The 22,489-nt window shown below is 44.5% G+C and overlaps 1 protein-coding gene across 4 annotated transcripts in view; it reads right to left on the reverse strand.

Annotated features, from left to right (window-relative positions):
• lratb.1 (lecithin retinol acyltransferase b, tandem duplicate 1) overlaps positions 1-11,564 on the reverse strand; it is a 148,949-nt gene extending 137,385 nt beyond the window's left edge. For 2 of the 4 annotated variants that reach the window (XM_067991634.1, XM_067991625.1), the window contains exon 1: positions 11,167-11,558. In XM_067991634.1, the coding sequence (XP_067847735.1) occupies positions 11,167-11,428 (262 nt within the window). In that variant the 5' untranslated portion in view covers positions 11,429-11,558. Of the gene's footprint in view, positions 1-11,166 lie in introns of all 4 variants that reach the window. The other 2 variants (XM_067991640.1, XM_067991617.1) reach the window with 2 other exon arrangements.
• Positions 11,565-22,489: the final 10,925 nt, after the last annotated feature.

The raw sequence follows: 22,489 nt of genomic DNA on the forward strand, positions 1-22,489 counted from the left end.
AATTGTTTACAATTCCCATTGAAAGAGACAACTGTTCCAGGCATGGTGGGGCCATGCCTTTGTTTTAAAGCAAAACCATCAACACCTAGGACATTGGATACAAAAGGAAGCCTTGTGTGACAAGCTCTAGAAAATCAGAATTAACAATGACACATTGGGAGAAGCAATTTGCAATATGATGAGGGACCATCAAAAATTCTTAAGGGCTTGGTAAGAACTGTTTAAACAGACCATTGTAAGAGAGACATCCACAAGGCAAAAACTCTCTCTCTTTCTCTCTCTGGCTTGCTGGCTCTGGTGGGCTGCTTGTCTTGGTTCTGCCTGTATCTGGAAAGAAGAGCAGTTTCCAGCAGACAACAAGGAAAGCAGTTCGACAGGAAAGGACAGCAGCTCTAGAAGGAGGCCGACACACAAGAAGAAACCAGAGCAACAGTCCCAGTGACCGTCAGACACCTCGCGGCAACAAGGGCCTTACGAAACAACCAACCGAATATTACCACCAACCAACCGGGTAATATTGAGCCACCGCGACCAAAGAAAAACCAACTCGGGAGAAAACCGAAGATCCGCAAAGTTTCCACTCTACAATCTATTCCTGACTTACCTCTGGGTGAATTACTGTCAAGGTTTCGTTTGGTGAGCATTATCCCTGGTCCTTTAGAGTCCAACCTAGCTAGTACAGTGGGATTGGGAGGGGTGAGGTATCCTTCCGACTGTAATTTCCCTCGCGTGTACCGAAGTGTTCCCCATTTTATTAGAGCGTTAAGATTGTTGTGTTGTATTTCCTCTCTTGAATAAAGGTCAAAGTTTCTTGCACCAAAACCACTTGTCTGCTGCACTTTGTCACAACCCCCAAATAAGTCCAAGGTCTAGAACCCAGGGAGTGGGAGCGATTCGGACCGCTCAGAAGTCAGAGGTAAAGCTGACACACACCACCACCTCCTACAGGTATCCCCCCCACCACCACATTTTTAAACTGCTAACTGCCCGTTTTTCAGAAACAGGCGGCCAGCTGTTGAAAATCGCCCCAATAGAATGTAAAAGCAGAGGTAATTGTGAACTCATACAAAGTCTTCATTAGACCACAGTTGAGTGCTGCATACAGTTTTGAGTACCTCATTATAGGAAGGGCATGAAAGCAATGAAAAAGTTGCAGTGTAGATTTACTGGAATGTTACCAGAGTGAGAGGTTACAGTTATGAAGAGAGACTTGAGAACTTCTTACTTCTTTTCACTATAGCTGAGAAGGGTGACCTAGTCGAGGTCTTCAAGATTATGAAGGCTAATGATAAAAGGTAAATATTGCTGGATTATTTCCATTAGTCATCAAAATGATAACAAAAAGGTACATCTTAAAGATAAGCATAAAAAGAATTAAAGGGGGTGTTGGAAAAAAAATTATTTACATAGAGGGTGGTTGGAATGTGGAATTCTCTGACACAATCGTTGTTGAAGCAGAGTCCATGAATTCTTTTAAACGGGAATTAAAAACTTGAAAGAGGAATATTAAAGCACATAGATTGCAAGCAGGAATGGGATTAAACTAGATGGCTCACGTGGAGAAAAACACTGGCACAGACTTGATGACTAAATGGTCTATTTCTGTGCTGTAACATTTTATGATTCTCGCTTTATCTGACTGTCACATGTTTCAGCTTTTCCCTACCCACTTGTTTCCCATATCCACCTGGGGTATATTTGATTAATTTTACTAGATCCATTACTCTGGTTAAGTTCAATTAAGTTTCTGGCAAAAAAAAATTAGGTAAGTGTTCAAAAATAAAAAGCAAATCCTATCAGTTAAATTGAAAGTAACGTACAACTTTTTTCCTACTAGTGTGCAAATTTAGTGCCGCACTCAGGTGGTTAGATGGGCAGTTACACGCGTACAAATAAAAACTCGATATGCTAACTTTTCAAATCTATCCAGTATCCAATGAGGAAAAACCATCCCAGTTAAAATATATTAAAGTCACTTGAGTTTTCGATGAACAAACATATATAGGTAGCTGTAACTTGCATATCAAATAGACAAAGAGTTTGATGAGGGAACTGGATGCCACAGTGGGTAAAGTCCCTTTCACTACTAAAAATATGGATTTGAATCTAGTCCAGGCACATATACTCTTTCTTGTATGCAGGAGCAAGACTTTCATCCTATTCTGAACTACATTCATCATTTGGCTGCACTCACAATTGTGGTAACTTAATACAACAAAAGTGGTGGATTGCACCTAATACTTTGCATGTTCAGCAAAACCAACAATAACAGCACAATGCACTTGACATTTCATACTGCTGATACCAATCATATTATATCTGTTGCAGGACATCAGCAGATGAAGAGAGAAAAAACAGGTTAATGTTCTTGGTCTAGATCTTTTGAGTTCTAACAAAGCGTCTACACCTGAAACTTTTAACTGCTTTTCTCTTTTCGGACATTGGATATAATATAAACAAAAAGCTGTAATCTGCCAAAGTCTTTCATTTTTTAACTCATCAACAACTTGCATTTATATAGCGCCTTTAATGTACTAAGACATCCCAAGGCACTTTGCAGGAGCATGATTAGACAAAAATTGACAACGAGCCAAAGAAGATGACATAGGACAGGAGACCAAAAGCTTAGTCAAAGTGGTAGGTTTAACTAAGCTTAAGGGAGAGACTTAAAAAGAGAGAGGTGGAGAGTCCAAGAGATTTCAGGAGGGAATTCCAGAGCTTAGGGCCTACACAGCTGAAGGCACAATCGCCAATGGTAGCGTGAAAGAAGTGGGGAATGCACAAGAGGCCAGAGTTAGAGAGTTCTCGGAAGGTTGTAGGGCTAGAGGAAGTTACAGAGATAGGGAGGGGTGAAGCCACGGAGGGATTTGAACATGAGAATGAGAATTTTAAAATTGAGGCGTGGGTGGACTAAGGGCCAATGTAGGTCAGCGAGCACAGGAGTGATGGGTGAACGGGACTTGGTGCGAGTTAAAGGATACAGGCAGCAGAGTTTTGGATCAGCTCAAATTTATGGAGGGTGGAAGATGGGAGGCCAGCCAGGAGAGATTTGGAATTGTCGAGGCTGGAGATAACAAAAGCATGGATGAAGGTTTCAGCAGCAGATGGTCTGAGGCAGGGGTAGAGAGGGCGATGTTACGGAGATACTCCAACAGTATCACAGTCCATTAAGTGTAAATACGTTGTGCTAAACTTGGCAGAGGATAATGCAGGATCCAATCCACCAGTTTTACTGAATTACCACCTGCACATCCCCTCCCCCCACCACTTTAATTCTCACATCAGTGTGCGTTGCAGTAACTTCAAGTCCTCGCTGTACGTTTCGAACAGGGCTGAGACAGATACATTACACCCACCACTTCCCTACTGTTTCTGTTTCCTGTGTAAATTTGTTCAGATGCGTGTTCATCTTTAAAGTAAGAAATCCCAACAATAACTGGCATACGGTCAATAAAATAACCAATGCTCATTTACAGTCAAACTGAAAGTTAAGTGCTGCACCCTCTACTGGCTAATTGATAATGGTCCTGAACAAATTACCATACAAAGCTTGACATGTGAAAGCCCACGCTTACACCCCAGTGACAAGTTAATATTTACAGGCTACAGAATTGTTACTGATGCATTGTCAAACACGGTATACGCTTAACTTCAACTTAAACTAGATGAGAATACAGCGAAACCTGTATAAATGGACACTCTCAAAAAACAAACACCTGCAAAAACGGTCACTTATTGAGAGACCCAAATAATTTACATGGTAAAATATACAAGAGGCACTCTGAAACACAGACACTCACAAATTACGAACTACAGACAGCCTTCAATGCACCAAGCCCTTTTACAACTTAAACCATGGGACACATCCTGTTGCAAAGCTGCTGTATCTGGTACTTTCACTGAGTCAGGATCATTGGTGCTTCTCCTTGCAGCTTGCTTCCTTCCTTTCTGCCCCCAAATTCTCTTGGGCCAGTCACTTTTGTGAGGTCAGGGTATGTGGCCAGTGCGTTTTGTGAAAGAAGTGGCTTTTATGGAATGGGGATCTCTTTACCCAGCATCCATAGCGGCAGAGAAACCGCTCTATCTCTGGGACTGAATGCTTGCACGGCTCTATCCCAGGGATAGAGCAGTTTCTCTACCACTGTGGATGCTGGGTAAAGAGATCCCCATTCCATAAAAGCCACTTCTTTCACAAAACCCGCTGCCGCCTCGCCCTGACCTGCATGTACTGACCTCACCAGCCTCTCGAATCAAGGAAAGCGCATGAACAGCGAGAAGGGCCGTCCTTTCCTGCCCTCAGCACCGCGTCCATACACTCAGCAGCTGCCGGCAGCTCCTCTCCCCCCGGCCCTGCCGGCAGCTCCTCTCCCCCCGGCCCTGCCATTGTCTTCTTTCCCTTGAATTCTGATGGTGGATCTGCTTCTTTGAGGAGTTTTGGCTGTTGGGAGTGAAGATGGATGGTTGTCCCAGGTCGCTTTGCTGCTCAATAGAGTGATGGACAGGCCTGCGAGTCCCAGCTATCAGTTAGTCTTCCTGCAAACTCACTGCTCAACCAGTAAACTGCAGTTTCACTCCTACAATGTGATCTGCTGTGTTTTCCCTCCCAAACATTCTCAATCCATTTTGAGACTTGCTCTTGAAAGCTTCAATATATCACCACAACCTGTCATCACATTTCCCCCTTTTTTTGTCCTGTGACTGCCCTAATGCTGCGAGTAGAACTGAGAAACGCAGTTCATTACTAAAGTTACACTCTGCTCCAAGTGAGGGCTGTTTGAAATGAAACAGAAAATTTGCAGAATTTAGACTGCAGAATTGTTTAGTGAACAGAGATGAACGATAATGTGTGGAAAGGAGATTCTTAGCATTGTTGCAGCTGATTAGGTACTGATCACAATCTCAGCTGGTTCTTCAAGATTGTTGGGAAAACATTTTTTTTTTAAAAAGAGTACATACAATGACCATTTTGAAAATAAGGACATCCGCAAAAAAGACAACAGATGCTAGTCCCTAAGGCATTCGTAATTTACAGGTTTCACTGTAATCTACTTCTGAAATTTGACTACGATTCAGTGAAGATATCACTGCCTACAAATGCTTGAACACTCAGAAATGTGTGTGGTCTTTTTAAGAAAGCTAGAATTTTATGACAAGAAGACACTTACTAAATTTAGTTATAATTAAGTGAAGCAATGTTAAAAGATAATGTAAGTACTGGGAACTGCAAGTAATTTCCTTTAGGTTGATGATAAATTCATGGTGATTTGTTTCTCTCTCATCCAGTCATTATTTTCAGAATCCTAATTATTGGGCTCTTATATGGAGCCCTGAATTAAATTCAAAGAACAGATCAATTGGATAACATAAGGTATGAGATCCCTTGTAACACTTCCACTGATAGGAATAGTCAGAAACAAATTGCTGGCTTTTCTTCCGTCTCTACAGCATATTTGTTATGATTTAACTCTAATTACTGAATGACAACTGGATAAACAATACATGGCAAACTGTCAGCATTTTCAGTGACTTGATGTGATTAGTGTGGAGTCTGTCATCGCTCCCACACTTCTTTCAGCCACTCTCCTTATGAGTTCAACACCAATCCTTAAGTCTGTTAAATCATGTTTTTCTTATAATGTGCACTCTAACAATTAAAAACTTGAGAGATGGAGATAAAGACAGCAGAAATAAAAATGATATATAAAGTGAAATCAATCCTGACATATATGAAATCCTGTCATCAGGAAATTCTCAGCAATGCCCTAATCTATGCTAATTTTATCACTGAAGTTTAATTTTGCTCGTAACTTACAAACTAAAGTACAATCAGACTTTTGATGTGCAAGTCCTGTCCTGGCTTTATTTTGTTTTGTTTGTTTAGAACGCGAGGTGACAGTTGTCAGCACTAGGTGAATGAAACTTTTTGACTTGTGTTGCAAAGCTGCTGGGTGAAGCAGTTTACCATCATTCAGATCACAGAGTGCATTGCAGCCTTGAGCATACATTTCCTTTGTGCAGTTTCATCATTTTAAAAAAAACTGCACAAATTAGCAGCTTTCTGTACCTCATTAATGTTTATATCCTATACATCGCTTGACAGGAATACATTATAATACTGAGGATAAAAAGTGCAAACATTAACTAATCAAAATGGAAACAGAAAATGCTGGAAATGCACAGGTCAGTCAGCATCTGCAATAGAAAGATAGAGTAGTGGTCATATAATACAGGTGCTGGATGATTGGCCCGCTCAGCCATGTTGGTTCCTGTTCCTTAAAGGGGAATCTGTTTGGTAACAAGAGAGAGTCTAACCACCTCCCCTTGACATTCAACGGCATTACCATCGCCGAATCCCCCACCATCAACATCCTGGGGGTCACCATTGACCAGAAACTTAACTGGACCAGCCACATAAATACTGTGGCTACAAGAGCAGGTCAGAGGCTGGGTATTCTGCGGTGAGTGACTCACCTCCTGACTCCCCAAAGCCTTTCCACCATCTACAAGGCACAAGTCAGGAGTGTGATGGAATACTCTCCACTTGCCTGGATGAGTGCAGCTCCAACAACACTCTAGAAGCTTGACACCATCCAGGACAAAGCCGCCCCATTGACTGGCACCCAATCTACCACCTTAAACAGTCATTCCATCCACCACCGGCGCACCATGGCTGCAGTGTGTACCATCTACAAGGTGCACTGCAGCAACTCGCCAAAACTTCTTCGACAGCACCTCCCAAACCCGTGACCTCCACCACCTAGAAGGATAAGGGCAGCAGGCGAATGGGAGCACCACCACCTGCACGTTCCCCTCTAAGTAACACACCATCTGACTTGGAAATATATCGCCGTTCCTTCATCGTCGCTGGGTCAAAATTCTGGAACTCGCTACCTAACAGCACTGTGGGAGTACCTTCACCAAACGGACTGCAGCGGTTCAAGAAGGCGGCTCACCACCACCACCTCAAGGGCAATTAGGGATAGGTAATAAATGCTGGCCTTGCCAGTGACGCTCACATTCTATGAACTAATAAAAAAAATTGCATCAAATAGTTGACCCAGCGATTTCACTATTTATTTCACGGTGTCCTTGGGTTTTACAATTGTAGCTAGTCACGCCATCTTAAAGCTGCACCCAATCCTATCTATGATGAGTATTAGTCGAGGGAACTGTAATTGAGCTCTACCTCCTTTACACAACCTTGCCTTGCAATGGGTCATTACAGTGGGACAGATGGAGAAGAAAAGAACTAGTGGCAGGAGTACTCTGGCCAGCTACCTTATGTGAGTCCGTGAACAAGCAGCATATAGATACCTTATGTTGGCTGCGTGCTTAGTGTTTGCTCCTTGCCACATTTCATGGGTCACAGGAAAATGGCAGCACTACAGGGTGCAACACTTACACATGGGCATGCCTATACATTCTGAGACTGGTAGCTGGAATACAAACTGCAGCCATATTATTTAGAAATGTAAGGAATCTTACAACACCAGGTTATAGTCCAACAAATTTATTTTAAAATCACAAGCTTTCAGAGATAATCTCCGAAAGCTTGTGATTTTAAAATAAATTTGTTGGACTATAACCTGGTGTTGTAAGATTCCTTACATTTGTCCACCCCAGTCCATCACCGGCATCTCCACATCATGCATATTATTTAGAATGGAACCCTTCCTCAGAACACATTAACCTTTCTCTCGGAGCTGAGATAGATGGATAGATATCTTGTGTCACTGCTTATGGTGACTAATTAGTGTGATGGGGGAAAATATTACAGAATGTGCATGCTATACACAAGATTTTAATATATTAATAGATCTCACCTGGCACTGCTCACAGTGAGTTGGAGATGCATTGTTTTATAACAATGGCAGAGGTTATCAACAAAGTAGGATGGACAAAGTGTGACAGGGAAAGTGTTGTAGGAACTAAGTGTGACACTTACAGGAAGTGCATGCTATACAAAAGACTTTTAATATATTAATTATTAGTAGACCATGGAATTTCTCAAAATAAGGTGCAGTTTGTCTCGCTTACCTGCCTCTGTTGTGTTTATTTTATTTTCTCTATGTTTCTTTCTTCTAATTCCTTGAGCTGCCTAGGCTCCACGCTCTGGAACTCCCTCCCTAAACTGCTGCACCTCCCCATCTCCCTCTTCTCCATTAAGACATTCCTTAAAACCCACCTCTTTAACGAAGGTTTTGGTCACCCCTCCAAACATCTCCTCCTTTGCAAGTTGTTGTTGTTTTAGTGTTCTGATCATTTCTGTTTCGCTTGTTTATTTCACTTTTCTCTACACTGTTCTGTTTCTTTGTTTTTCTTACTTTTTAGGTGGGAGATGTGGTAAAAAATTGAGCTGTAGGTTTGATTTTTGCAGTAGTAATTATGAGGAAAATTTGGCTTATTTACCTTAGTGGTTCTGTTGATGCTGTGTACTGCGTTAGCTGTCAATGGTGTTTCTTTTGATTAATACTGCTAGAGACACCAACTTGCAGCTGTTATCGATATGCCAGGAATTAAGACTCTAAATGCAGAGTCTTTGATTATAGAATTTATGAGAGAGGATAATACTCACAGACAACACACACAATGATGCGAAGGCTGCGGGAGACCTCACGTTACAGTTGTTGAATTAGGTCGCAAAGTGATTATTTCCCCAGGTCTTCCCTAACTTCCATATAATGGTCTCACTTTTTAAGCACAGCCAAAAGGCTATGCTTAAAAGGTGTATCACACCTCCTGGTCTGGAGTTTCCTCCACATTTGTGCCTAGAGAGAGGTGTGATCAGAGCACAAACCAATTACGTGGCTTAAAAGATCGGGGAGGTTTGAGCATAACTACAATATGCCCAAGTCGCCTCGATTTTGTACGGCTGCCCATCAAACCCTTCATCCGAATGAATCTCCGCCCACAAAATTGGCCAAGCCCTCAACTCTCAAATGCAAGTATCCTCCATTTGCACTTGTTGTCATTAAGCTACAAAATGGAGTCCTGAACACAAAATAGATTCTTTAATAAAACATTTCCTGCCAGCGTTCCTAGCAGTTTCTGCCATACCCACTTGGTGTGATTGACTAGCCTTCTAGTACCTACGGTCAGCCTCTGCGTCCGCTTTACCCCAACGCACTGTTCTGTCAGCTGCAACTGCATCATAGTGTCATCCTTTATTCCTTCTCCTACCTTCTTCGCATCATGTACCCACTGACTCTTTACATGTGCTTTGAATTGCCATTTATTGACTTTGTCCTACATGAGACACAATCTGCTACCTGCATCTTCTGTAGTCCCTGAGCACGTATTGCCTGAAATCTGGCCCTGGACCTGAGGTCGCTATAGTTTTAAATCTCCAACTGATGCTTGTTTTTTTTTCTTTTAATTTAGGTCCCCCCTTTTATAAGAAGGGGGGGTTTAGGGTGTGTTTAAGTGCGAAAACCAAAAAGAAACCAAAACCAAGTGTCAAATTAAAATTTTATTTTCCTCGTCCAGGATACACTCCAGCCCCTGCGGTGCCCACCGGTCGCGGAAAGCCTCAAGCGTACCGGCAGACACCGCGTGCTCCATCTCCAGGGCCACCCGGGCGCGGAGCATTCCGTGGAAGAGAGGCAGACAGTCCGAGCGACCGCCCCCACGGACCGCACGCAACCTGGACCTGTGGATGGCCACCTTAGACAAGCCCAGGAGCAGGCCCACGAGGACGTCCACCGACCTGCCCGACCCCCTCCTCACCGGGCGGCCAAAGATCAGGAGCATGGGACTGAAGTGCAGCCAGAACTTGAGGAGCAGCCCCTCCAAATAATCAAACAGGGGCTGCAGTCTCCCACACCCAGTGAATAAGTGAAACACGGACTCATCCAGGCCGCAGAAATTGCAGGCGGCCTGGGTGTCTGTGAAATGGCGTAAACGCCTATTGGACGTGACTGCTCCGTGCAACACTCTCCACCCCAGAACCCCGATGTAACACGGGAGGATCCCCAAGTAGAGAGCCCTCCACTGGGGACCCCCGCCTCCGCCGGACGGCAAGATGGTACGCCAGGGCGTGTCCCGGCAAGAGACGAGGGCGAGGAAGTGGAGAGTGTGCAGGAGCAGCCCGTACAGGAAATCCCTCCGCGCGGAGTGAAACGGCACGGAGGGAATTTCCGAGAGACAGCTCAAGTTGTGAGGCGCAGCCCCCCCGAGGGAGGTTTCGGGGTCTGGTGCCGACGAGGAATTCTGTCCGAACGGGGGTCAGATCGGACGGGATGGCTCCGCACATTTGAGCTGCCTCCACACCCCGAGTGGAGTCAGGGCCGAGTGCCAATTTCAACGCCCGGATGGCGGCGGCCGCGGCCCCGACACGCCACGAGGACATCCGTGCGGCTCGCGCCCAAGGCTACATGGCAAAATGGCTGTGAGCAAGAGAGTGGGGTCTAAAGTGGCCTAGAGGAGACAGAGACAGTGGGGCAGTCGGACACCTATAGCAGCCCAGTAAAGAGCTGAAAATGAAGAGGCCCGGAGCAAAGAGGAAAGCACTGGGAGCCAGTGGCTCAGAAGGAGGAAGCTTATTTTGCAGCAGAAGTGGAGGATAGAGCAGTGCAAACAGAGGAGGCACATAGTGCCACCCAGTGTCAAGAGGACTGTAATTATAGCTCGACAGGCAAATGTTGAACGAAGTTGTCTTCATTATAAATGATAAGATAAAAGCACAACACAGAAAGTAAGGGGCAATGGTACAGGAAAGGCATGGCACACACAATACTTTAAATAGTACATTATTGATAGAAATGTATAATGGAACATGTTGAACTAAGATCAGCTGACAGGGAGTCATGGTTTACTGATAAATGTTATTTGCTCTTTTACGTTATATGCAGTTCAACGTACAGTCTTACAAGGTGGTAACCGATCAAGGTATTGAAGTGGCAGCGGTGACCGTCAAACCAGCACTTCAAGCGTTTTATCATCACCATCGCCCTGTGATGTGCCACACTCCAGAGCCTGACAGCTTACTGGTTTTCGGAGGAGGGGGCGGTGTACAGCGAGCTCCTGTTACTTGCACACAAGGGTGCCGGGTGCGATTTGAACAGAACCGGTCTGACTGCCTGTTAAGCGGTTACTAGGGTTTCACATTGTAAAGAGCCATTAATAAGGAATGATGAGAGAGGGGGGGGCCGGGGGCGATCGGCTCACCTGCAGTCGCAGTGTCCCCCCAGAAGCCGGACGCGCAGCCAATGCGCACATCGCTCCCCTTCGTTGCCAGGCGCCGATTGTTGGGACAGTGAACGTTCGGAGCTGGATTCCAGCGACGGTTGGAATTGGAATTGGAACGGCCCGGGTCACCGACAGGTCCGACTCCGCGCGAGGAGACAATAGTCCGGGTAAAGCCTCTCGCCGCTCGACACGACCACAGAAAGGGTTTCAGTGCATGATGCGTGCTCCAGTGTCTCATCATTCCTGTGCCTTCAACCACAAATTATTAAAATGGAGAACGAATGAACTTTGACCAAGTTTCTTTTGCTGAACTTTTGCCCAGTAGAAATGAAAACGTAAGTGCAGCAACGCAGTGGAACCCCCACAGCAATATAATCCCTGCCTTCTTGGTTCCGCAGTAATACTATTTTGCAAACAGCAGATGGCGGCCGCATACTTCTTGCTGTTCATTTCCCTTCTAATTTTAAGCTATCATTTGACCTTTGTTAGTGTGATTACTTCCGCTGCTCACAATTTGATATTTAAAATCTATCAGCAAACTTCCCGAACATCTCCATCACCGTCCCTGGGTATGTCCTGTCCCACAGGCAGGAGAGGTGGAGGCACAGTGACATACAGTCCAGGGGAAGTGGTCCTGGGAGTCACCAACATGAAGTCTCATGGCTTCAAGTCAACCATGGGCAAGGAAACATCCTGTTAATTACCACCTACTGCCCTCCCTCAGTTGATGAATCAGTCCTCCTCCATGTTGAACACCACTTGGAGTAAGCACCAAGGGTAACAAGGGCACAGAATGTACTCTGGGTGGGGGACTTCAATGCCAATCACCAAGAAGGTAGTGCCACTACTGACCGAGCTGGCCGAGTCCTAAAGGACATAGCTGTCACACTGAGTTTGTGGCAGAGAACCAACACGAGGGAATTTTTAAAATATATTTCAAAATATACTTTATTTCATAAAATTTAAAGATACCACAATTCCAAGGCGATGCAATTCAGAACATTACTCGTACACATTACGATTCCAATATTACAATTCAAACAGAGTACATATCTTATAACGCATGCTGTACAATACAAGGTGGGATGGCTTTACAAGGTGCCTTTCCCCATTGAGCCTTTGCTTAGGTCGCAACTCACTTCAGTGCGTCCCGCAGCACGTACCCTGGGCCTTGGAGTGTGCCAGTTGGCAACACTCAGTCGAGCACAGCTCCTCCAGCTGGAAGACCAGCATGTTTCGGGTGGACCAAAGGGCCTCCTTCACCAAGTTGATGGTCTTCCAGCGGCAGTTGATATCTGTCTCTTGCATCCCGGGGAACAACCAGTAAAACACAGCGTCCTGTGTTACCGAACTGTTGGGGATGAACCAGGACAGATACCACCCACTTCACCACGTGGCTGCAGTGTTTACTGTCTATAGGATGCACTGCAGCAATCGCCAAGGCTTCTTTGGCAGCAGCTCCCAAATCCACGACCTCCGCTACCTGGAAAGACAAGGGCAGCAGGTGCATGGGAGTACCATCGCCTCCAATTCCCCTCCAAGTCATACACCATCCTGACTTGGACATATATTAACGTTCCTTCATCATTGCTGGAACTCCCTACCTAACAACGTTATGGGAACAGCTTCACCACACTGATTGCAGCAGTTCAAGAACAGGGCCCTCCACTGCCTTCTCAGGGCAACTAGGGATGGGCAATAAATGCTGGCCTTGCCAGCAATGCTCATGAATATATTTTTTTAAACTAAATACAGTTTTGTATTAACTGAGGAGAATTATTGGGGTAATACATTTCACCTTGCGTATGCCATGTACAGTATACAATGTCAGCACTGGGAAATGTTACGAGTAACGATTATGAAGCCTAAAGTGTATTATGGAGTCCTAAAAATCCACAGGGGTTCTACCAGTCTCCATCCTTAATTCCATTTTGCATACTCCATTTCCATGAGGATTCTGCCAGTATCCTTCCAAACTTATGGTAGAACTCCCATGGAATTTCAGGAACTTTACCAGAATGTTAAACCTTTTCAGATGCTGATAAACCTGTGGAAATCTGCAGTCTCTCTATTCAAGAATTAATGCAAATCAATTAAAACTATTTTAAAAGTGCCAGTAGTTTATGTTTAAGAGTGATGGTAATCAAAATAGATGAAAAACATGATTGCAATCTCTTGGCATTTCTGCAAACATAGCAACAAGTTTGGGGGCTGATAATATGACGGCAGGCATACTGCCCACAAAATTGGTGCAGAGGCCTGCAATTCACCCAAGGCGCTCAGTATCCCAATGTAGTTGGCAAATGCAAAGGAGGATGGGAGTCTACACATAGGCTTATTGAACCACTAGCTTTTTTTAGGCCGCCATGCCATAATGTGCGGTGCTCCAGCCTCACAGTGCCTATTCCTAACAACTGTTGAAGGGGAGGCCACAACGAAAGTGTGGCCTAAAAATCATTGTGCACTCATGCCTGTTGCCCCCCTCCCCAGACCAGCACCAATGCCCCTCTCCCCATGCCGGAATAGTGCCTGGCACACAACAGGCAGCCATCACTGGCTATGACTCCCAAAAATGCTGCCTTGGCACTCCCAGCACATCACGAGAGATGAGTTCACCCACCAATAAATTATACAAATGGATGATGTTGGATTATCCAGTGAGGTCAGCTCATTTTTGTGCAGGCCATTGTATGGTATTCATTGCTGAATTGCACTTGGTTTGACCTAGAAATTGCTGTACAAAAAGAAACCATTTGGCCCATCGCACCTGTGCCGGTGCTAGCTCTTTAACTGGAGCTATCTACACTAAGTCCATTTCCATGACCATTCTCTGTACCCTTTTATATTCTACCTTTTCAATTATTTAGTCAAATATCTTTTAAATGATGTTAAGATCTCTGCCGCAATCCAATTGTGGTAAAGCATTACATGGTTCAATAACCTATTTTATGGAAAGAATTTTACATTTGCATGTAGCATTGCCAAGATTGGTCTATTGGAAATTGTGATTTTTTTTTGTGGGAAAAATGTTATAAATTGCATATTAACATTTAAGAAATTGTTAGAATTTATGATGGTACACAAGGGAAGATTTCTGTATTTCTAATAACCGAGTACTGTCAATACCCCCAATTGTACTGTTGTGCTTTGTCATTGTTTATAAGCACAAATTTCAATATAATAAAGGCCAAATACAATATTGTAATTATATATTATATATATTTTCTATGAATAAAAGTTTTGCATCAAGTACATTTTTTATCACATGTTTGGTGTCACACTTCTGTGCCATACTGAGTAATCAGGAAAATTTCAGTGTCACGCATGTACTTGATTATCAGAAATATCTCATTCATATAGAAAGAAAGAAAGAATGAACTTGAGTTTATATAGCACCTTTCATGACCTTAGAACATCCCAAAGTGCTTTACAGCCAATGAAATACTTTTGAAGTGTTTTCATTGTTGTAATGTAGGAATATACAGTGATAAATCACAACTGAACAGTTATGGAAATACTAATTAACAGGAAACAAGTGGGAATGAAAGCTACCAATCATCAAATTCAAAAATCAACAGTCAGCAAAGAGCTGCCAATAACAAGGAGCAGAACAACAACCGATGAAATCACTCTGAATACTTCAGCCACCATCTTGTTTACTCAGTAATCGGAGAGCCTGAAGGTAAGGAGAGAGGACCTGGAGAAGTTCGGGAGCGGAACGCCGGAGAGGATAAAGAGCGAGGCCGTGGGAGTAGGTCTCAATCGGAGAGCCCGAAGGTAAGGAGAGCGGACCTGAAGGAGTTCGGGGGTGGAGCAGCCGAGTGCTGGAGAGGATAAAGAGCGAAGGCATCAGGGAGCGTGGTAAAATTTTTTTAAAACATCTTGTGCCATGTGGGAACTCCAGGATGCTTCCCGTGTCTTGGACAACCATAGGTGCAGGAAGTGTCATCAGCTGGAGGAGCTCGAGCTCTGGGTTTTGGAGTTTGAGCAGCAGCTGGCGTCATTGCAGTGCATTCACGAGGCTGAGAGCTACATGGATAGCACATTTCAGGAGGTGGTCACCCCACAGCTTAAGAGAGTGCAGGCAGAGAGGGACTGGGTGACCGTCAGACAGACAAGGAGGACCAGGCAGATAGTGCAGGAGTCCCCTGAGTGCATCTCACTCTCTAACCAGTGAATACTGATGAGGATGGGGTTCCTCTGGGGAGTACAGCCAGAGCCAAGTCCACGGCACCACGGGTGGCTCAGCTCTATGGAGGGGGAGGGGGAAGGTTAGGAAAGCAATAATGATAGGGGATTCAATAGGTGGGGAACAAACAGGCGTTTCTGCATCCGCAAACGTGATTCCAGGATTGTATGTTGCCTCCCTGGTGCCAGGGTCAAGGATGTCACTGAGCAGCTGCAGAACATTCTGAAGTGGGGGGGGTGAACAGCCACAGGTCGTGGTCCATATCGGTACCAACGATATAGGTAGAAAGATGGATGAGGTCCTGCAGGAAGATTTTAGGGAGCTAGGAAGGAGACTGATAAGCAGGACCTCAAAGGTCAAAGTAATCTCCGGATTACTTCTGGTGCCACGCACTAGTGAGTATATAATTAGGAGGATAAAGCAGATGAATGCATGGCTGGAGAGATAGTGCAGGAGGGAGGGTTTTAGATTCCTGGGGCATTGGGACCAGTTCTGGGGGAGGCGGGTCTTGTACAGGCCGGACGGATTGCACCTCAACAGAGCTGGGACAAATGTCCTCACCGGGAGGTTCACCAGTGCTGTGGGGGAGGGTTTAAACTAATTTGGCAAGGGAATGGGCACCAGGATGTAGCATTAGAAAGGAGAAAGGATCTGTATCTTCCAAAGAATTGGAAGATACAGATAGCAATATAGTAAGAAAAAGAACAGTATTAGGTGGGATCAGAGCGAATACAAGAAGGTCTAAGGTAGGTTTACAGTGCATGTGTGTAAACGCATGAAGCATGGTAAATAAGGTTGTTGAGCTGCAGGCGCAAATAGCCACATGGGAAAATAGATGTTATGGTGATAACGGAGACCTGGCTCAAAAAAGGGCAGGATTGGGTACTAAATATTCCTAGATACAAGGTGTTCAGGAATGATAGGGAAGGAAAGAAAGGAGGTGGGGGTGGCAGTATTGATTAAGGAGAATATTGCAGTGCTGGAGAGAAAGGATGTCCTGGAAGGGTAAAAGACAGAATCTATTTGGTTAGAGTTAAGAAACAATAGAGGTGCCATTACAGTACTCAGTGTATTCTATAGGGCTCCAACTAGTGGGAAGGATGTAGAGAAGCAAATTTGCAGGGAAATTACAGAGAGGTGCAAGAGCCATCGAGTAGTGATAATGGGGGATTTCAATTATCCTAATATAGACCAGGATAGTAATAGTGTAAAGGCTAGAGAGGGGGAAGAATTTCTGAAGTGTATTCAGGAGAACTTTCTTGATCAGTACGTTTCCGGCCCAATGAGGAAGGAGACACTGCTGGATCTGGTTCTAGGAATGAGGTGGGTCAGGTGTCAGTGGGGGAACATTTAGGGAACAGTGATCATAGTATCATCAGGTTTAGATTAGCTATGGAAGTAGACAAGGAGCACACTAGAGTAAAAATACTTAATTGGAGGAGGGCCAATTTCATTCGGTTGAGAACAGATATGGACCAGGTAAATTGTAATCAAAGATTGGCAGGCTAAACTGTAATCGAACAATGGCCAGCCTTTAAAGAAGAGATGGATCAGGTATAGTCTAGGTACATTCCCACGAAGGGGAAAAGAAGGGCAACCAAAGCCAGAGGTCCCTGGATGACAAAAGAGATAGAGAGTAAGATGAAGCAGAAAAAGGGGGCATATGACAGATGTCAGGTTGATAATACAAGTGAGAACCAGGCTGAATATAGAAAGTTCAGAGGGGAAGTGAAAAAGGAAATAAGAGGGGCAAAGAGAGAATATGAGAATAGACTGGCAACTAACATAAAGGGGAATCCAAAAGTCTTCTACAGGCATATAAATAGTAAACGGTAGTAAGCGGAGAGGTGGGGCCGATTAGGGACCAAAAAGGAGATCTATGCATGGAGGCAGAGGACATGGCTGAGGTACTAAATGAGTACTTTGCATCTGTCTTTACCAAGGAAGAAGATGCTGCTCAAGTCACAGTAAAAAAGGAGGTCGTTGAAATATTGGATGGGCTAAAAATTGCTAAAGAGGAGGTACTAGAAAGGCCAGCTGTACTTAAAGAGATATCACCCGATCCAGATGGGATGCATCCTAGGTTGCTGAGGGAAGTAAGGGTGGAAATTGCAGAGGTACTGGCCTTAATCTTCCAATCATCCTTGGATACGGGGGTGGTGCCAGAGGACTGAAGATTTGCAAAAGTTATACCCTTGTTCAAAAAAGGGTGTAAGGATAAACCCAGCAACTACAGGCCAGTCAGTTTAACCTCAGTGATGGGGAAACTTTTAGAAACGATAATCCGGGACAGAATTAACACTCACTTGGACAAGTGTGGGTTAATTAGGGAAAGCCAGCACGGATTTGTTAAGGGCAAACTGTGCTTAACTAACTTGATTGCTTTCTTTGAAGAGGTAACAGAAAGGGTAGATGAGGGCAATGCGGTTGATGTGGTGTATATAGACTTCCAAAAGGTGTTTGATAAAGTGCTACATAGCAGGCTTGTCAGCAAAGTTGAAGCCTATGGAATAAAAGGGGCAGTGGCAGCATGGACACAAAATTGGCTAAGTGACAGGAGAGTAGTGGTGAAAGGTTGGAGGAAGATATACAGTGGTGTTCCCCAGGGGTCGGTACTATGACCACTGCTTTTCTTGATATATATTGATGACTTGGACTTGGGTGTACAGGGTACAATTTCAAAATTTTCAGATGACACGAAACTTGGAAGTGTGGTGAACAGTGAGGAGGATAGTGATAGACTTCAAGAGGATATAGACAGGTTGGTGGCACAGGCGGACATGTGGCAGATGAAATTTAAAGCAGAGAAGTGCAAAGTGATACATTTTGGTAGGAAGTATGAGGAGAGGCAATATAAACCAAAGGGTACAATTCTAAAGGGGGTGCAGGAACAGAGAGACCCGGGGGTATATGTGCACAAATCGTTGAACGTGGCAGGACAGGTTGAGAAAGCGGTTAAAAAAGCATAAGGGATCCTAGGCTTTATAAATAGAGGCATAGAGTATAAAAGCAAGGAAGTTATGATGAACCTTTATAAAACACTAGTAAGGCCACAACTGGAGTATTGTGTCCAATTCTGGATACTGCATTTTAGGAAGGATGTGAAGGCCTTGGAGAGAGTGCGGAAAAGATTTACTAGAATGGTTCCAGGGATGAAGGACTTCAGTTACGTGGATAGACTTGAGAAGCTGGGGTTGTTTTCCTTAGAGCAGAGAAGGATGAGAGGAGATTTGATAGAGGTATTCAAAATCATGAGGGGTCTAGACAAAGTAGATAGAGAGAAACTGTTCCCATTGGCGGAAGTGTCAAGAACCAAAGGACACAGATTTAAATGATTGGCAAAAGAACCAAAGACGACATGAGAAAAAACTTTTTTACGCAGCGAGTGGTTATGATCTGGAATGCACTGCCTGAGGGGTGGTGGAGGCAGATTCAGTCATGGCTTTCAAAAGGTAACTGGATAAGTACTTGAAAATTTGCAGGGCTACAGGGAAAGGGTGGGGGAGTGGGACTAGCTGGATTGTTCTTGCAGCGAGCTGGCACGGGCTTGACAGAATGGCCTCCTTCTGTGTTGTAATATTCTACGATTCTATGATTCTATTCTAATCAGAGCATTTTTTTTTTCTTTTTCTTTTCCCAACAGTGCCTCCTTTTTTTTTTGTGATTTTAGGCCCCCCTTTTAAAAGAAGGGGGGGTTCAGGGTGTGTTTATGTGCAAAAACCAAAAGAACCAAAACCAAGTATAAAATTAAAATTTTATTTTCCTCGTCCAGGATACACTCCAGCCCCTGCGGTGCCCACCGGTCGCGGAAAGCCTCAAGCGTACCGGCAGACACCGCGTGCTCCATCTCCAGGGCCACCCGGGCGCGGAGCATTCCGCGGAAGAGAGGCAGACAGGCCGAGCGACCGCCCCAACGGGCCGCGAGCAACCTGGACCTGTGGATGGCCACCTTGGACAGGCCCAGGAGCAGGCCCACGAGGACGTCCACCGACCTGCCCGCCTAATCAGAGCACTTGCTAATGGAAATAGAGTTAAGAGAGAAATCAGGAGGGCAAAAAGGGGACATGAGATTGCTTTGGCAGATAAGGCAAAGGAGAATCCAAAGAGCTTCTACAAATACATAAAGGGCAAAAGAGTAACTAGGGAGAGAGTAGGGCCTCTTAAGGATCAACAAGGTCATCTATGTGCGGAACCACAAGAGATGGGTGAGATCCTGAATAAATATTTCACATCGGTATTTACGGTTGAGAAAGGCATGGATGTTAGGGAACTTGGGGAAATAAATAGTGATGTCTTGAGGAGTGTACATATTACAGAGAGGGAGGTGCTGGAAGTCTTAACGCGCATCAAGGTAGATAAATCTCCGGGACCTGATGAAATGTATCCCAGGACGTTATGGGAGGTTAGGGAGGAAATTGCGGGTCCCCTAGCAGAGATATTTGAATCATCCACCGCTACAGGTGAGGTGCCTGAAGATTGGAGGGTAGCAAATGTTGTGCCTTTGTTTAAGAAGAGCGGCAGGGAAAAGCCTGGGAACTACAGACCGGTGAGCCTGACATCTGTAGTGGGTAAGTTGTTAGAGGGTATTCTGAGAGACAGGATCTACAGGCATTTGGAGAGGCAGGGACTGATTAGGAACAGTCAGCATGGTTTTGTGAGAGGAAAATCATGTCTCACAAATTTGATTGAGTTTTTTGAAGGGGTACCCAAGAAGATAGATGAGGGCAGTGCAGTAGACGTGGTCTACATGGACTTCAGCAAAGCCTTTGACAAGGTACCGCATGGTAGGTTGTTACATAAGGTTAAATCTTACGGGATCCAAGGTGAGGTAGCCAATTGGATACAAAATTGGATTGACGACAGAAGACAGAGGGTGGTTGTCGAGGGTTGTTTTTCAAACTGGAGGCCTGTGTCCAGCGGTGTGCCTCAGGGATCGGTGCTGGGTCCGCTGTTATTTGTTATTTATATTAATGATTTGGATGAGAATTTAGGAGGCATGGTTAGTAAGTTTGCAGATGACACCAAGATTGGTGGCATTGGGGACAGTGAAGAAGGTTATCTAGGATTGCAATGGGATCTTGATAAATTGGGCCAGTGGGCCGATGAATGGCAGATGGAGTTTAATTTAGGTAAATGTGAGGTGATGCATTTTGGTAGATCGAATCGGGCCAGGACCTACTCCGTTAATGGTAGGGCGTTGGGGAGAGTTATAGAACAAAGAGATCTAGGAGTACAGGTTCATAGCTCCTTGAAAGTGGAGTCACAGGTGGATAGGGTGGTGAAGAAGGCATTCGGCATGCTTGGTTTCATTGGTCAGAACATTGAATACAGGAGTTGGGATGTCTTGTTGAAGTTGTACAAGACATTAGTAAGGCCACACTTGGAATACTGTGTACAGTTCTGGTCACCCTATTATAGAAAGGATATTATTAAACTAGAAAGAGTGCAGAAAAGATTTACTAGGATGCTACCGGGACTTGATGGTTTGACTTATAGGGAGAGGTTAGATAGACTGGGACTTTTTTCCCTGGAGAGTAGGAGGTTAAGGGGTGATCTTATAGAAGTCTATTAAATAATGAGGGGCATAGATAAGGTAGATAGTCAAAATCTTTTCCCAAAGGTAGAGGAGTCTATAACGAGGGGACATAGATTTAAGGTGAGAGGGGAGAGATACAAAAGGGTCCAGAGGGGCAATTTTTTCACTCAAAGGGTGGTGAGTGTCTGGAACGAGCTGCCAGAGGCAGTAGTAGAGGCGGGTACAATTTTGTCTTTTAAAAAGCATTTGGACAGTTACATGGGTAAGATGGGTATAGAGGGATATGGGCCAAGTGCAGGCAATTGGGACTAGCTTAGTGGTATAAACTGGGCGACATGGACATGTTGGGCCGAAGGGCCTGTTTCCATGTTGTAACTTCTATGATTCTATGATTCTATGAAATGTGATTTATGAGGTAACAAATACATAATCAAAAGTTAATAAATCATGACAAAATTCCATCTACCATTGGCTCCAACAACTGTTGCAGTCACATAGTGATGCATCCTGGAAAAGTTGGTACTCTGCATATGCTCAGATTACAGAGATCTTGGAGAGGCGGAACACTTCATTAACATATTTAAATCAGGCTCCCACAGTGCAATTGGAAGCCTGATTTGAACCCGGCAGCAAAATGGAGGTGGGAGCTGCTGGCTCCAGAAGGTAAATATTTTTTATAGCATTCCTTGTGGGCCAGGAGGAGCAGGGGTGCCACCCCCAGCCCGTCAAGGAAGCCTTCAGTCTCCCTTCTGCTGATCGTGGCCTCTCTTTCGCCCCTGCCTCAATCGGCGAGCTCTTCCCCCCACAAGCCCTGATCTGCTGCCTGCCCCCGATCCAATCAGGAGGACATAGATATAAGATTAAATGTAAGAAATTTTGGAGAGAGCAGGAGAAATATTTTTACACATAGGGTTATGAGGCTGTGGAATGCACTGCCAGAGTAAGTGATTGAAGCAGAGACCATGGATTTGGTTTACATAGGAGTTTTCAATAGAATGCATGCCCCACCAACTGAATTTAATATACTATAGATATTGTGTATGCTTTTTTGTTAACACTGCAGCTCCTCTTTGCCACTTTCCAGCGTAATACTTCAGTTGGCAGGGGATGACAACTAGTGATTTTTTGCACAACTCAGAATCTCCCGAACTTCAGTGCCATTTGATGAATGGCTGACAGGAAATTTGCTTCCACAGAGCAAAACTGAACCTGCCACTTTTCCGGCTCCCCCCATTACTTGTTCCATCCCCTCCCTCCCCAATACTAATGGCACACCACCCACTAACCCAGCGATGAACTAACAAAATGCGACCATTGAGACCAGTTGAATGCCCTGTTGATCGCCCTCTGTTTGGGTGTCAGGGTCTGTACCTTTGGAACTCAAAGTTGAATCTTATTTAATATAAGTTGGGTGGCTACAATGCAAACCAAAATGTGTTTTATTTTTCTTTGTTGCCTTTAGGAAGTATTTTGTGCAACTTGTCTTTGGATTTATATTGTTGAGCTGAAAACAAGAAAATGCTCCAAATGTATTCCTTATATTTAGGCATTTATTCAGTGCATTGATGGATTCAAAT

This window comes from Heptranchias perlo, chromosome 1, assembly GCF_035084215.1.
Source record: "Heptranchias perlo isolate sHepPer1 chromosome 1, sHepPer1.hap1, whole genome shotgun sequence".
NCBI classification, from domain to species: Eukaryota; Metazoa; Chordata; class Chondrichthyes; order Hexanchiformes; family Hexanchidae; genus Heptranchias; species Heptranchias perlo.